This window comes from Gracilinanus agilis, chromosome 3 (genome assembly GCF_016433145.1).
Source record: "Gracilinanus agilis isolate LMUSP501 chromosome 3, AgileGrace, whole genome shotgun sequence".
In the NCBI taxonomy this organism is placed as follows: Eukaryota; Metazoa; Chordata; class Mammalia; order Didelphimorphia; family Didelphidae; genus Gracilinanus; species Gracilinanus agilis.
The window spans coordinates 588,912,295-588,929,808 of NC_058132.1; the positions used below are offsets into that span (position 1 = coordinate 588,912,295).

Consider the following 17,514-nt stretch of genomic DNA (forward strand, 5'->3'; position numbering starts at 1 on the left):
ATCAGTTACTATATCTACTGACTTGATTTATTTGTGATATTTATTGTTGATATTGCTATTTCCTAATATTCCTATCAGAATTGGCACAAGACACATTTTTGGGGGAAGGAATAATACATTCTGAGAATTATATTTTCTTTAAATAAGACTACTTAAAAAGCAACAAGTATAGTATTTTGTCATGATAAATTCTGTAGGACAACAAAACTAATTCAATAGTATTCTTTCACCCCCCCCCAAAAAAAAGAAAAAGAAAACTCAATAACTGACCAGCAATATTGAGTTTTTATAATTCTGAAGATGAAAAACTAAACCCTTATAAAGCAGGTTATTGCAAAGTAATATTGCATAGAAATATAAATTTAGTTATGTCATATGTTGGGGCAGCAAGGTGGTGAGGGGAATACAGTACCAAGTCTGGAGTCAGGAAAACTCAACTTCATACTCAGATAATTACTAGCTGTGTTACCTTGGGCAAGTCACTTATCCCTGTTTGCCACAGTTTCTTTATAAAATGAGTTGAAAAAGGAAATGGTAACTCACTCTAGTATCTCTACTCAGAAAACCCTAAAATGGGGTCATAGAGTAAGAAACGGAGAATTAGACTTAACAACAACAAATATTCTTATTTTTAATAATAATCATGGCATTACAGATGGAGAACTAAAAGAGAAACTAGATCTAATTGAGGCTAACCATTCATTTTTACAGATGAAGAAGCTGAGGCCTAATAGGTTAGGTGATTTTTACAAGACCATAAAGGCAATAATGATTATGATAAAAATAAAAGTTGAATTATATACTGCTAAGATTTACAAAGCACATATTTCATTTATGTTCCATGAGAACCCAGTGAGGTAAAGACTGTGGTTTTATCACCCCCAATTTACAGATTTAGAAATTGTGGCACAGAGATGTTACATACCTTTATGGTCGCTGGGCTAGATTTTGAATCCTGACCTTTCTGACTCTAAATTCCATTCTCTTTGCAATATATATGGAACTTCCACACAGACAGAGTACTTTTAATTTATATAATATCCTTATCTCTCAATAAATCTATAAGATGGAGTAAGGCAGCAAGGATCTTTATCCAAATTTCAGAGTTGAGGAAATTGGAGTCAAGGGAAATTCAGTAACTTAACATTTGTGCTGTGTAATTCAGTCAGGATTAACTCAGATCTTCCTGTACTCTGAATTTGTTAGGCTTTCTACTATACCACAGTATTTTTCAGATTTGTGATAATAAACACTTTACAACTGCCTTAATGAAATTAAAAAAGAGAAGAAAAAAACCCCATGCTAGTATTTACTATTTGTAAGAACAAAGTGATTGACCACTCTAAACAGTTCTGGCCACCAAAATTTTAATGAAAAAAATGAGTTCAAATTAACCCCTACCAGAGCATTTGCATATAACAATAAGTCCTATTAAAAGCATATTGGATTCCCAAGACATAAATTTATATTCATAGCACAGACATGATATTATACACTGGCTTACAAGCTTCAAGCCAGTGCTCTGCAGATATTTCCCCAGAGCCTGAACAGTGACTCATTCATTTGACAACTATAAGCTGATTTGCAATAATAATAGCTAGTATTAAAAACCAAAGGGAATAAGTAATATTTTAGGCCTTTTAAACATAATATTTATTTATTGCTCTACCCTATCAAAATGATTCTTATCAAAATTTACCTAGCAACAAAAAAGATCTATCTTGAATAAAGGAGCAATAAAATCAGCATTTGAAATCAAAGGCAGTTAGAGAGTGGATATTTTTCTTATTTTCAAATACACATTATTGTAGTATAGGCATTAATAAAAAGCACTCAGGCATTTCAAGAGAACACATACTAAGGACTTTAAATTTCTAGATTCCTTTCTGTAGTGCACAAAGGGAATATTTAGTATATATTACCTTAGTTGCCATGGTTATAAATTTTTAAAAGCATCGATAATGTCTGTTTATTAGTGTAATTAATATTATCTCTAATTACAGATCCAAACACTATCTTCCCATATACACATACACATACACATACAATTTGGAAAAAAATTCTTATTTTTCTTCCTTCTGGTGATTTGCTGACACTTTTATAAAAAACTAAAAATCTTTGGAAAAGGTTTGGGGATATCATAAAAGGAGGGAATATTTTACATCTTCTCCAGGATTTTCTTCACAACTATGTTAGTTTTATTTCCTTTATGGTATAACACATAATTTAAAAGAATTAACATCATTTTTGCTTTAGTTCAGTTGTCTCACTCATTGTCCAACTCTGCAATCCCATTTGGGATTTTCTTGACAAAAATAATAGAGAGGTTTGTAATTTCCTTCTCTAGTTCATTTTACAGATGAGGACATGGAGGCAAATAGAGTTGTCACTTGCCCAGGTTCACCCAGCTAATAAGTGTCTGAGGACACATTTGAACTCAGGAAGATGAATCTTCCTGATTTCAGGTCTGGCACTGTATCTCCTATGCCACCTAGCTGCCAGCAAAAAAAAAAAATGACATTTGTGATTTTTCATTCAAGACTAATAGAAACAACATTTAGGTCATATGCTGCATCATAGTAAATAAAGGGCTGACATTGTATGAGAAATCAGGAGTTGAGGCCTTGAAATTTCTATCTTGAAAGTTATATGTATAGTGAAATATCTAATTCCATAGCAGGTAAAGAGAACATTTAGAATGAGAAAAAGTCAGAACTCTAGGATATAATCATGAATAGGTGGCATGACATAAATGATGCTCCAAGATAGGACACTGAAGTTTTTTTGGACACAAAAAGAATCATCACCAAGCAGTATCACTCAAATCCATAAAAAGAAAGTATTCAGATAGAGAGGAGTGATCAGCAATTTCAAATGCTACAAAAGGGTTAAGAAGTCTGAAGGCAGAGAAAAGGCCAGTAAAATTAGCCACAAAGAAATTGATATAGATGGATAATTAAGTTTCAGTTCAATGATGAGGATAGAAGCTATATTGTGAGGGGCTGAACAATGAATGAGAGAAGATAGTGGCAAAAAGTGTAGACAAAAATTTTTCCCTCAGGATTTTGGGTGTGAAAAGGAGGAAAAAATACAAGATGATTGTGAGGACGGTAAGATTAAATTAAGGATTTTTTAAGAATGAGGAAGACTTAAGACATATTTATAGACAGCAGGGAAGGAGCCAATAGAGAAAAGGAAAGTGAAAATTGTAAGGATAAGGGATAAGGGATAGGAAAAAATGCAAAGATTGTCTCTAAGAGGTAGCCACAAACCCTAGGGAAAAGATTCTAGAAGGGAGAGCTCTGTAGAAGGGGGTTTGGGGAATTTACTGGGAAAAACTTTCACTCCTTATCTGCCTTCTCTCTGAGCTGGAAGGGAGAACGGCTGTTCCATCAACTTCTGGGAACTAACTAGTTTTGTGGAAAGTCTAGGAGGTTCTCGGGTCTTAAGGAATATCTGGGAGGAGATCTGTGTTTCCCTGAAGTGCTATGAACAATCTGGCTGTGGCAATTTGGTTAAGGTAAACCAAAGGGTTTTTTACAGCAGGGACTTTGAGTTTTACCTAGGAAGTAAACCCATGTATGTAACATAAAAGAGCTGATAAAGTGATATATTACAACTGTTAGAAAAAAGTCAAAACAAAATGGAAAGATCAGGGAAGACAGAATAAGCTCACAAAATTTTGTACTAAAAGAGACTTTAAAAATTATAAGTAGACAGGGAAACCGAGGTCAAGAGATTATATGGCCAAGATCATTCTGGTAGCCAAACTTAGATTTAAACTGAAGTACTACAAGTCCAAATATTGTGCTCTTTCTACAATCTAATCCTTCCTCTCTTCATCCCAGAGGCAGTATGCACTTAGGAGTAGCTATCCAATCAGTAAGAATGTCCTGAGAGCAGGACAGATGGCATGATTTCAGATTTCAGGCATAGGAAACAATGTGAGCAAAGGTCATATGAAGACAGGCACACATGGAGGGCAGGCAGTGAGCAGTTTGATTTAGTGGAAGCATAGTTCATGTGGAGGAGAGAAGGATGAGAGAAGGTTTGAAAGATAAGATGCTGCTAGATCACAGAAAGCCTTGATGGAAGCTAAGATGTAAAACTGAGGTCAGTGGATATAAAGATACGTATTTCATTGTTTCATTTAGTGATTTTGAAAGACCTGTGCTTTTTTCAGTTATACTAGTGGGTATACACCATTTATATATATTTATTCATTTATATATATATATACATATATATATGTATGTATATATATGTATAAAGGAATTTTAAAATTTTATTTATTATTCCTCCTTAAGGCAGATCCTTAAAGATTGGGCCCTGCTCTGTCATTTATAGCCTTAGAGAAAGTGATTTTCCTGTGGTAACATGGTAAGGACGTGGCCCTGGTAGAACCTGAAACCCATGTGTCTTTCTGACTCTCAGGTCAGTTCTCTATCCATTACATCATGTTGTCACTACAAAGCAATAAATTTTCTTTAAACAAAACAAATAACAGAAGAAACTCTTCAACCCTTTTAAAAATCACATGACCAAAACATTTTCCTATAGAACAATTCTGTCATACCTGATGACTTTTCACAAAATTTTAAGCCCAAACACCCTGAGGAAATAGAAAAATGACAGACTTGATCTATTAAAAATTTTTTTTAAATTCTTACTTTCTGTCTTAGTAACAATTCTAAGATAGAAGAGCAGCAAGTGCTAGGCAAACAGAGTTAATTTGACTTGTCCAGGGTTATACCACTAGGAAGTGTCTAAGGCCACATTTAAACCCAAGTCCTCCTGAATCTAGGGCTGGTGCTCTATCCACTGTGCTACCTAGCTATCCTCCATCTCTTGCAATTTCTTTATAGGCGGGGTTCATAACCTTCTTGGGGTCATTGATCCTACTGGCAGTCTGGAGGAATCTGTGGATCTCTTCTCAAAAATTATGTATTTAAATGCAGACAATGACATGTATAGGATTGCAAAAGAAACCAATAATATTGAAATATAATTATCATCAAAATAAATACAAAAACCAGTTTACTGGCTATGGTTAAGAATTGTTATTTTTTGCTAGGTGTGAGGTGATACCTCAGAGTTGTTTTGATTTGCATTTCTTTAATTATTAGAGATTTAGAACACTTTCTCATGTGCTTATTGATACTTTTCATTTCTTTATCTGAAAATTGCCTATTCATGTCCCTTGCCCATTTATTAATTGGGGAATTGCTTGATTTTTTATACAATTGATTTAGCTCCTTGTATATTTGAGTAATTAGACTTCTTTCAGAATTTTTTGTTATAAAGATTTTTTCCAAAATTTGTTGTTTCCTTTCTGATTTTGACTACATTGTTTTTGTTTGTACAAAACTTTTTAATTTAATATAATCAAAATTATTTCTTTTACATTTTGTAATTTTTTCTAACTCTTGTTTGGTTTTAAAATCTTTCCTTTCCCAAAGATCTGACAAGTATACTATTCTGTGTTCACCTAATTTACTTACAGTTTCCTTCTTTATATTTAAATCTTTCACCCATTCTGAATTTATCTCAGTGTATGGTGTGAGATGTTGATCTAAACCTAATCTCCCCCATATTGTTTTCCATTTTCCCAGCAGTTTTTGTCAAATAGTGGATTTTTGTTCCCAAAATTGGGCTCTTTGGGTTTATCATACACTGTCTTGCTGACATCATTAACCCCGAGTCTATTCCACTGATCCTCTCTTCTCTCTTAGCCAGTACCATATTGTTTTGAAGACCGCTGCTTTATAGTATAGCTTAATATCTGGTACTGCTGAATGTTGGAGGGGATGTGGCAAAATTGGGACATTAATGCACTGCTGGTGGAGTTGTGAACTGATCCAACTATTCTGGATGGCAATTTGGAACTATGCCCAAAGAGTGATAAAAGAATGCCTGCCCTTTGATCCAGCCATACCATTGCTGGGATTGTACCCAAAAGAGATCATAGATAAACAGACTTGCACAAAAATATTTATAGCTGCACTCTTTGTGGTGGCAAAAAACTGGAAAACAAGGTTATGCCCTTCAATTGGGGAATGGCTGAACAAATTGTGGTATATGTTGGTGATGGAATACTATTGTGCTAAAAGGAATAATAAACTGGAGGAATTCCATGTGAACTGGAAAGACGTCCAGGAACTGATGCAGAGTAAAAGGAGCAGAGCCAGAAGAACATTGTACACAGAGACTGATATACTGTGGTAAAATTGAATGTAATGGACGTCTATACTAGCAGCAATTCAATGACCCAAGACAATTCTGAGGGATTTATGGAAAGGAACACTACCCACATTCAGAGGAAGATCTATAGGAGTAGAAACACAGAAGAAAAACAACTGCTTGGACACTTGGGCTGATGAGGACATGATTGGGGATGTAGACCTGAAAAGACCATACCCATGAAACTATCAATAATGTGTAAATAAGTCTTGACTGACCACACATAATAAAACCAGTGGAAATGTGAATTGGCTACAGCGGAGCGGGGCGGGGGGTTGAGGGGGTGAAGGGGAAAGTAAAAACATGACTTATGTAACCATGGAAAATTTTTCTAAAAATAAAAAATTATTTAAAAAATAAAAAAGCCATTGAAAAAAGAATTGTTCTTTTTTGAGCCAGGATTCCTGATGTTGAAATGCCATAGGCTTTTATTTCACGGTCTTTCTATTAACTTCACCTAGCCAATGCAGCTAGCTGCTTGGAATGAGGTGCTTCAAGACAAAAACCTAACTGTGTTATGGATTACTTCTAAATCTTAAGGAGTGGGAGCTGGGGTGGAAACTATAAGGAATCTCAACTAGTTAGCCACAGTGAAAAGCTAATACCCACAAGAAATTGGCAATAAAATTCAGGTAGAAACATTAAATTCTCTAGGGAATAAAAATTTTAACATACTACAAAGTGACATAAGAAATCACAACAGATACAATACATAAAAGAAAAACAGATCTTTAAAGAAAATAAATGGGAATATCATATTAACAATACAGAATAGCACAAAAAAATAAACTCACTGTTGGGTCTTGTGTCTCTCGAAGTTTGTGTGTAAATGATATTAATTTCTCCACTGCATCCTGAGGTACATTTGAAACCTATATGATAAAAGAGTTTAAAGAGAAAATAAGAGAGGAAAACCATTTTGGCTGATCAAACTAAAAATTCATCATTTAGTCACTGAAGAAGTCACATTTAAAATCACCAAACTCAGGGCCAGTTTAATAATACTGGACTTCTTAGTTCACTTAACTACTGGACAAAAGGCAGCAGATCTCACAATCACACAATTATGCTAACTGGCTGAAAATTATAGGGAGAGATTATAATATTTCCTTTTGGAGAAATGTAAGTGAAGGCAGGAGCAAGTGTGCTGGAGTTGTGGAGAGGATAAGTCATTAACACCAAAAAAATCAGGGTACCTTAATAAAAAGGCAGGGTGGTCTTTTAAAAAGGGCATTATATACATGTATAACCCATTGGAACTGCTTGTCAGCTCTAGGAGGGGGGATGGTAGAGGGGAAGAAGAGAACATGAATCATGTAACCATGGAAAAATATTTTTTAAATTAATTAGTTAATTAATTAAAAAGGATATTAGAGGCAAAAGTTTGATAAGCTCTTACCGTCTCTTTAATCACTTGTATTTCTTCACTTCTGACCAGAGGTTTCATATGATGGAAAAAGAACATAGTTAAGAATTCTGGTCCCAGCCACTGCTGTGAGCTGCTTCCTATGACAGGAGGTTCAGCCAAGGCAATGATCCGGAAGGATGGATGGATGGGATATATGGACCTAAAATGAAACATTTAGGGAAAAACACACATAACATTTTTCCCCCCACTTTTTCAGTTGTGAAACTAAGTTTCAGCTTGCTATTCGTAATGGAGATGCAATCCTGAAGAGAAACATATCAGAGCCAAAGTTCTTATTCTGAGTACATTCTTTGAAAAACCAACAAAGTAAAAACAGAAGAAACAGAACACTTGGAATAGAAGGGTAAGATTAAAAGGGAAAAAAAAGAATTAATGTTTCCAATACTTTTACTAGAGCCAGTGATGCAATTTCACACTCAGTTTGAACTATATATTAAAACTCTTAAATCCCAAAAATATTACACTGTTTCTCTGTTGTTTCCATAAAAGATATTTTTCTATGAAGCCTCCTTGGAATATAAGTACCATCTAATTTGCAACTATGACAACAACCCCTTACATTAAAATTGAACCTCATCTCAGGGATTCTAATTCCTAACCTAACCATATGCCCCCAGAGGTTTAAGACAATCACAAAAAAAATATTCATGGCAGCAATTTTTTTGGTAGTGAAGAACTGAAAATATAGTTAATGACTATGGAATAAAGAATAGCTAAACAAATTATGATACACTGATATAAAAGAACATTATAGCCCCATAAGAAAAGATGGATAGGAAGATTGCACAGAAGCCCACAGCAGAGATGAGCTGGTATAGCAAATACTATTTCAGATAAAATAACAATTAAAAAATAAATACTGTAAAGAGAGGCAGTTAAGGAAACTACATTATTCTTAAAAGATACCCTAGTCAATAAAACAATACCAATGTTAAATATATTTCATAACAAGTAATAGAAATTACTTGTATTTATGTAGTATTTCAAAGTTTTAAAAATGTTTTATATATTTGATCTCATGGAAGATTTACACAAACCCTAGGAGTCTGCAAGCCTTGTGCTCTCTGTTTTAGAGGGAAGAAGGATTCAGAAGTTGGAAGAAGTTGCCTCTCCATTGTCACAAACTTCCCAAATGTCATAGTATACAGAAATTAGAACATAGTAAGAAACTCACTGCATAGATTTTCCTCTAATTGTTTCTCTTCTAATTCTAGCTGCATTTGATGTTTGTTTTAAAATTTTTTAACTTGATGTAATCCATTTTATCCTATCATTTCAGATGAAAGGCAATTTATTCCATGTTTATGATGTGATCTTTTAAATATAGATTATATCCATTTGGAACTTATTTGGTATATAGTATGAGGTTTGGGTCTAAACCTAATTTCTATCACTTTTCCAGGAAGATTTTATGAAAATGTGAGTTTTCCCTCCAGTAACTTATGTCTTTGGGTTTATCAAACATTATTTGATTTTAATTGTTTCCATTTCTATGCTGTGTCCTAACAGTGATGTCATTGATTAATCTCTAAATTAACAAAAGTATTGTTTGAAATCTGGTACTCACAAAAGCCTATCCTTCCCACTTTTTTTCCTTATTATCCTTGACATTCTTTACATTTTATTTCTCCACATGAATCATTGTTATTATTTTTCCTAGCACTAGAAGACAACCATTTGGAAGTTTGGTTTAGCACTAAGGAGATAAATTAATTTGGATAGTATTGTCATTTTTGTTATGTTGGCTCAACCTCTCCATTAACACCTGTTTTTCAATTTTTTTATATCTGTGTTTTTGTAAAGATTATTTTATAATTAGATTTCTATGGTTCTTTGAGTGCATCTGCTGAATATATTCCCATATTTTAAAGCTTATGTAGTTATTTAGAATGTAATTTCTCTTTCTAGCTATTTCTGCTGAGTTTTGTTTGTGACACACAGGAATGCTAATAATTTATAGGGGTTTATTTTATATTCTACAACTTTGCTAACTTTGTATCAATTAGTTTTTTAAATCTAGGTCTATAATTGGTATATTAAGGACCACCACAACCACCCCACCCACACCCCGCCTTTTATATTTTTACCCTTTAACTTTCACTCTGAATTTGGGGTTTTTCTTTCAAGTAGTTATGAGAAATACTAATAGGTACATATGCATTAAGTATAACTATTGATTCATTAACTGATATCTTTGAGCCTAATGTAATTTCCCTCCCCAGTTCTTTTTATCATGTCTGCATTTACTCTACTATTATATATTTAGCTCAAGCATAATAGATTTTGTTTCAATCTCTCATTTTGACTATATGTGAATCTGTTTTTCAAGTGTGTTTCCTAAAAACAACAATTGTTAGATTCTGTTTTCTAATTTATTATGCTATTTATTTTATTCCAATTTAGGGTTGAGTACATTCCAATCATATTCATGGTTATTACTGTTAAATATATACTTTTTTGCATTTTGTCCTCTTGTACTTTTTCCTTTGGACTCCCATCTACTCCTCATTGGGTCAATGGATAAAGAGGTGGGTCTGGAGTCAAGAAGACTTGAGTTCAAATCTAGTCTCAGACACTTCCTAGTTGTGTGACTCTGGTCAAGTCCAACCACTCCAAAATCTTTGCCAAGAAAACCCCATAGTTACTATGGTCAGGAAGGATTAGATACAGCTGAACCTCTTTAGAAATAAGAGGGTAGTAAAAAGGAGGTACTTAGCTTACACTTGTGATCTTAAGATGAGATGCCAGGTATTCAGATTCTACTACAAAGAACACAACCCTAGCAGTTTGAATGCAAAATATATTTGCCTAAAGGACAATTTTACATATAACTCATACAAGGCGAACACTCATGAAGAGGTCAAAAGAAGTAATAAAAGAACATTCTCAAGGTCCCTCTGAAGAATGTTAGTACTGATTGTGAGACATGGGGGACACTGGCATAGGGCATGCCAAAGAAGGTGCTTTACTCTACGGGCACAGCAGAATTGCAGTCATTCAAAAGAAATGTGAGATGAGCAAATTTAGAGACATCTGCTTCCCAAATGTTCCCATGGGCTATTTGTGCCTTATCTGTAGTAGAGACTTCTGAGCTTGTATGAGGCCGATCAGTCCTAGTTGGACACACTAAACATTAACCTCAGTGTAGTGATGTCATTTTGTTCCTCTTCCAATACAAAGGATAACAAGCAACTAACCAACTTGTGAAGCTATCCAAAAAGTTCATAGATTATTTATATAAGATTTAAAAAAAAACACCTTACCTTCCATTTTAGACTCAATGCTATATATTTGTTTCAAGGCAGAAGAGTGGCAAGGGTGAGGCAAAAGGGGCTAAGTGACTTCCCCAAAGTCACACAGGTAGGAAGTGTCTGAGGCCAGATTTGAATCCAGGAACTCCAATCTCTGGGCCTGGCTCTCAATCTACTGAGCCAATAACTGCCCCCTTAAGATATTTTTAAAAGCAATTTAAGAAAAGATATTACCAGTGACCTGGATTGGGAAAGCAAATCTACTGGATAAAATGCTACAAGGACAATCATGATTCCAGATGGCCTATAAAGATGACAGCTGCCTCCAGAAATCAGACACTAAATACATTCATGAGACTCTAAGTGAGCCTTTGGATATAATGAACAGAACTGTGGGGTTTGGGTCACCCATTCCCTTCAGTCCTCCTCATGTGCTGTGTAAATGGAATTAGCTCTAGCCCATTCATAGTTAAAACTCTAGCCACTAGAGATAATGTCATCCCCACCTCCCTTAGTGGGGAGGGGAGACGAGTTACCCACACGTGACAATAAGTAACAAATCAAGAACAAGGGACAGCCCTTTGGGCAGTCCAAATCAGTGCAGAGGCTGCCATTTGTCCACTTGAATTAGAGGTGGACCCACAGGAAGTGACGAAAAACAGGATCTCTTTAAGTATGTTGGTTACTTCCTGCGAAGGAGTTCCCGCTTTGAACTTGGTGCTGCAGGTAGTCGAGTGAGACCACAGGCCGCTTCCACTCTGAATTGTCATGTGGGTAAGTTAGGCTGACTTCCTTGGGCCTAGCTTGGCGTTTCTAAACTCTACCTTTAAGTAGGCTCTAGCCTATCTGATTGCTAGGCCTTGTGACTTGTAGCCTCATTTATTTAGCCTTCTAACCTTCTCTCTCTGTCCAGGCCTCTGAAGGCCTGGACTAGCCTCTTCCTCACTCTATTTCCCTACCTTTTACCCTCCTAATTGTAAATAAACTACCTTAAACCCGGTCCTGACTTGGGTCTAATTTAATTACGGAATCAACCTGAATTGTTGATTCCTGGTGGCCACACTTTAATTATATATCTATAAATACCTAAAATCTCCCTCTTACAGTGCTGATATTTTATTTTGATTATAAAACATTTGTGCCAAAAAAGGGAAATTCCCCCAATGGCTCCTTGTCAAGGCTTCTATCAATCATTTTTAATATGTTTTGAAAAACTTAAATATAGTCAGACCCTCCAAGAAATGTATAAGACCTTTGAGTCCTTATATATCCTGATGAGATAGTCATGAAATGCATAGATATCATATATGGAATGAATCACTGGGGAGACTAATATATCTCCCAATGAATCAGAGGGGGGAATGTAAAAAGTTAATATTAATCTATATCCACCTTTTGGCACTCCAAGAGAACATCTAGATTTTAAAGGAAAAAAAAAAAAGTCTGATCTTAAGACTGAAGCTAAGAACTTGTTTCTCCCTGCTTCCTGAAGTAGGGTGGAGACAAGTTCCTTGTTTATTTGTAAAAAAGCGTCTTGGATGATGAAATAATTAAATAAGATAGGCAGTCATACAAAGAAGAATGCATGTCAACTGGTGTTGATTCTTGTTATCTGCAAGACTTACTTCTTATTGGGACTGAGTTTGGAATCCTCCAATCAAAGAATTTTGGAAAAGGGATGTCATGAAGAGTATAAATTGATGGAGGGGGAGGAAACTGTTTTCTTTCCCTGGAATCTCTAATTGAAGAAGCAATACAGTGCAGCTTGGCTCAGTGGATATGGCTCATTTGTGAGGTAGGGGAGCAGCTAAAAAAGTGGCCAGCTACATGTGGTTCATGACTTTTCTTTTTCTGGTCTACTTTTTATTATTTAATAAATAATTATAAATTAACATATGGTCTCTAGAGAATTTTAACCATAACAAACCATAAATAAAATCACTTGTTTCTTCTCTGTGGCAGCTCTTCTCTTGACCTTGTCCTACACATGATTCTAGGTTTTTCCTCTTTTTTGCTTTTCTTTTAACCTCACTTTCATATTCCTTTCTCCAAAATTTGAGTTCTTTTTTATAAAAATTATTCCCTTACTAATCCTATCCTCCTTATATTTTCTCTCTACCTTCTTTCTCCCTGTTCCCTCTTATATACCTTCTGAGTTTCATGTATTTCTATTCCAAAAATCTCCCAGTGTATGTAAGTGTTGTTATTTATAACAACTTCTTTTTCCCCAAGTATAGACTCATATCCCTCTTCTGTCTTTGTTCTGCCTTGGAACTGATAATCAGTATTGACTCTAAAATAGAAAGTAAAGGGTGTGGGGGAGATGTGAGGGTTGTGGGTGTGTATATGTGTATATCTTTATATATATATAGTGTTTTAGGGGTCTTAGAAGATATTTATCTTTTCACTCAATTAACATGTAAACATTTTAACTCTCTATATATTTCCTTCCTGTTAGATGAGTATGTGCCCTTTTCAATGTTTCTGTTGGTAGTTTAATTTCCATTTCAAAATATCTATTCAGTTCTGGCCTTTCTGTATGGAGTCTTTAGAAATCCTTTCTTCTATGGGCTCCTCATTCAGCTGCTATTGCCACAAACTACAGTGGGCCTTTTTCCTACCACTAGGCTTGGTGTAGCTGGTACCAAGTGGACCCCTTCCCATCTCTCAGGGCTACCCTACCCTTTATTTTCTATATACAGGTTTGTCTGTCTCAAGATCCACATATGATTTTGTTGGGAAGGTGGGGGAAGATCCCTTCTGTAGAACCCAGGGCTATGTGGAGGAATGTACAGATGATTCACTTTTAGTTTAATTATATTTCTTGGTTCTCCCAGGGGTGGCAGAAGTGGCAAAACAGAGCCCTGTAAGTCACAGCACATCACCACCTTCCTGCCAATATAGGCTGTCCTGAATCATTTTTCTGGATTTTAGAAATCAGCACCAAAAGAAAACTTTACTAGTGAACTCTAACTTACCTAAAATCAAAGGCAGCAAGAATTAGAGCTAATTTTCCATTCTTCCATGGACCATGCCTACATTTTCAATTCATTATCTCTAAAAGTAAATGTGACCGCTTATTACTTCCTTTTTAACTGGGATTTTTATTTTGTTTTTAGTGCTGAATTTTATATTTGTATGTAATACTCAAATTTAAAATTCTGAATTATAAATTATAATTTGGTTTCTTTCTGAGATACTAATAAAATAAAAAACGGAAGGGAACATTCCTGGAAAATGGGTGAGTAGAGCATGGCAGGCAAAATCCTTTATTCTCATCTGAAGTAGTTATTAAGATAAGACTTGAAGCAAATATTTGGGGTGACAAAAACAGGACATATCTAAAAAATTGTGTGAAATAAAATATAAAACAAACATACACACAAATATATGTCAGAAACTGTCATGTATACACATATAAATAAATTTATGTAAAAAGATTATAAAATAGCAAACAATTTTGTTATAATCAAAACAATCCTTGAGGCAATTTTAAATTAAGATTTTTGCACTGTATTTTATCACAAAATATAGTTTGGCTTTTAAGCATTTGGTATTATAACCAATTAATATGTGCCAAATTTATGCAATGAAATCTGGAGTTGAACAATGATTGTGAAACAGCATAATGTGTATGCCTGATGTACTTCAAAAGCTTTCAAAAATGATGAATAATATGGGCACCACTTATAATTCCTTTAATTCCAAAAATCCTTATGTTATTCTATACAACCAAGTATAAATATACTGTAAATATCTATTTTTGCTATAGTTTTGGTATGTTTTATTTTGTATAGATATAAACATGTCTATTATTAAATCTATGGAACAAGATAATTTATTCTTGGAGATACAGCCTTCCCTATTCCCCTACAAGTGCCACTTAAGGAATAGTTAGACCACTAGGTCTCTCAGTCTATATTCTAGGCCATACTTTCTATATGTGAATATATGCACATGTTCACACATACAGGTATAGTTCATATATACACACATACACATGTGTATATTTATGTATATACATTTATACATTATATATGTAATATAGAAATGTTATATATTTTTTACTTTGGTTGACTCTGGGTCTCCACATTCAGGAGGGGAGAAAAGGGAAAGGGAAAGGAAAAGGGGAGAAAAGGGGAGAGAAAATTACAACATAGGTACTACCTTGGTCAAAAGATATGAATAGTGTTTTCAAAGGAAGAAATATAAGTTTTCAGTAGCTACATTTTCAAAAAATTTTCTAAATCAGAGGCGTCAGACTCAAGGACCTAGGGCTATAAAAGGCCCATGAAATTACCAAATTCAATCAAAACCAGATTAAAATGTAACTGGGAAATGTTTAACAAAATGAGTAAAAATGCAATGTAATATACATAATGTTAACATATGGTTTCCTAAGTCAATATAGATCACAAGGATCTGTTTCTATTTGAATTGTATTTGAATATACTAATATTTAGAGACATTAAAAATAAAACATCTCTGATATATCAACTTACACTCATCATCATCAAAGTTTACAAAAAGGAAAATGACAAAAGCTGTGGGAAAACATGTACCTTACTGCACTGTTGGTAGAACTGTAAACTGGTCTGGTCATTCTGGAATGTAGTTTTGAAGTTTGTCCCCAAGGGTATTAAGTTATATTTACTCTTTGACCCAGTGATATTACTACTAGGTCATGTTGTAGGAAAATTTATAAAAGCAGATTTAGAAATCTGGCCAGGCAGGCTGGCAGTAGCTAAAGTTCTAACCTGGAACACAGCAAGGGGCTGGACACAGTGGACTCTCTCTAAAGGCAGTTGAGGTTTTGAAGGAGTTGGGAAACTACTGACCTGAGAGCCTATGGATTTGGGGTATCTCTGAGCAACATCAGGAACCTCTCAACTAGTAGGATCAAGAAGAGCAGGTTGAGAATACTGTCTTCTTTGGTGAACAAGCGATCTCAGTCTCCCTGACTTCTCTGAAGAGTTATTTGGAACCTGTGCTCTTGGAATATACTTGAACTAATACATTTTGAGCTACTGATCAAGACCATCAGACCATCTACGTGAGATCCCATTAGTCCCTGTGTCCTAGCTGTCTGCATAGTGTAGTGTACAGATTTCCCAGACCTTTAACCTTTAACCCTGAATTGTCCCCATAGTGTTTTAGAGTAGTGTGACCTCTCCCACTTCTTTTAATCTTAAGTTAACTATTAAAAAGTGTTTTTTATTCCTATTGTGTTTTTCCCTGTAGAATTAAGGTATCCCTGGATGTTTTAGTCTAAGTGGCATGGGATCCCAACTGTCATTCACTCTTATTGTCACAGCCCTTTTGTATTTGGTTAAGATAATAATATATCTACATCCTTCATTCTTCCTTCATCCCTTTCTCCTCAGAAGAACCCCTATATGTGTATTTGTGTTTATTTACCACATCAGTCAATACTTCTAGTAATCAAAGAAAGAGGAAAAGGACCCAACTGTATAAAAATGTTTACAACAGCCTTTTTTGAGGTAGTATATTGGAAACTGAAGGAATGATCATTATTTGGGGAATGATTAAACAAGTTAAGGACGTTGCATCATGGTTTACCATTGTGCTATACTAATGACAAGGAGGGATGATTTCAGAGAATATGAGAATGCTTAAATGAATACTTATATACAGGGTGAAGTAAATAGGTGAAAAATGTACACAATAACCACCATACTCTAAAGACAAACAATTCTGAAAGACTTAGGAAGTCTGATCAACATAATTCCAGAGACCTCATGATGAAACATGCTATGTACCTCTGATAGAGAGATGATGGGCCCATGAATACAGGCTGAGACAATTTTCTTTAACATAGTCAATGTGAGAATTTGTTTCCTTTGACTATACATATTGCTGTAAGAGAAATTTTGTTTTTCTTTCTCAATGATGGAGTAAGAGGGAAAGAAGGTGGGTCTTCATTTAAAAAAACCATAATAAAAAATTCATCTGCAGCTGATGATGTTAGAGAGTTGACTGGGAGGACTGAAATGAAAAGACAAGATCTATCCACTGTCATTGTGCCAGAAGCAGAACCAGAATCAATGTCCAATTTTGATATGATTTTAACAATGGAAATGATATTAAAGAAGAGGCATTAACATCTGCTTTGTCACTAAGCCCCAAGGGCAATGGGACCTAGGAGTCTAAGGATCATGGGACCTTTCCATCTAACCTGAAGTTGAAACCTTACAGAGGTGCCATCTCTTCCATTAGAGGGTGCCCTCCTTGAGAGAAGAGATTGTTTCCCTTTTCCAATTGTATTTCCAGTGGTTAAAGCACAGTTTTGTACATAATGTGGAAAGGAAAACTGAATCAAGTTTTTGGCATTTCAGCCCACTGAGATGGAGCAGACAGCGGTTGGAATGTGATGGGAGGGGCAGTGACAGTTGGAGTGAGAGAAGAAGATTGTGGGGAAAACTGTTAACTGAAAGGGCTTTGCCCTCTGAACTCTGTCAAGTGAGGAGCAAAGTCCTGGAGCTCTAGATTCCCACCTGTGGAAAAGCCTGGCCTCCATTTCCCTTGCCCAGAAGAGAAAGAAGGTTCCTGTTATCTGAGAGCCTCCATTAGAGA

At 35.1% G+C, this 17,514-nt stretch overlaps 1 protein-coding gene across 1 annotated transcript in view; it reads right to left on the bottom strand.

Moving 5' to 3' along the window:
• The window catches only part of VWA8 (von Willebrand factor A domain containing 8), a 519,173-nt gene that overhangs the window by 312,542 nt on the left and 189,117 nt on the right, over positions 1-17,514 (bottom strand). The window contains exons 15-16 of the mRNA XM_044669384.1: positions 7,640-7,808; positions 7,035-7,112 (exon numbers count right to left, since the gene is read on the bottom strand). Coding sequence (XP_044525319.1) covers positions 7,035-7,112; positions 7,640-7,808 — 247 coding nt within the window. The remainder of the gene's footprint in view (positions 1-7,034; positions 7,113-7,639; positions 7,809-17,514) is intronic.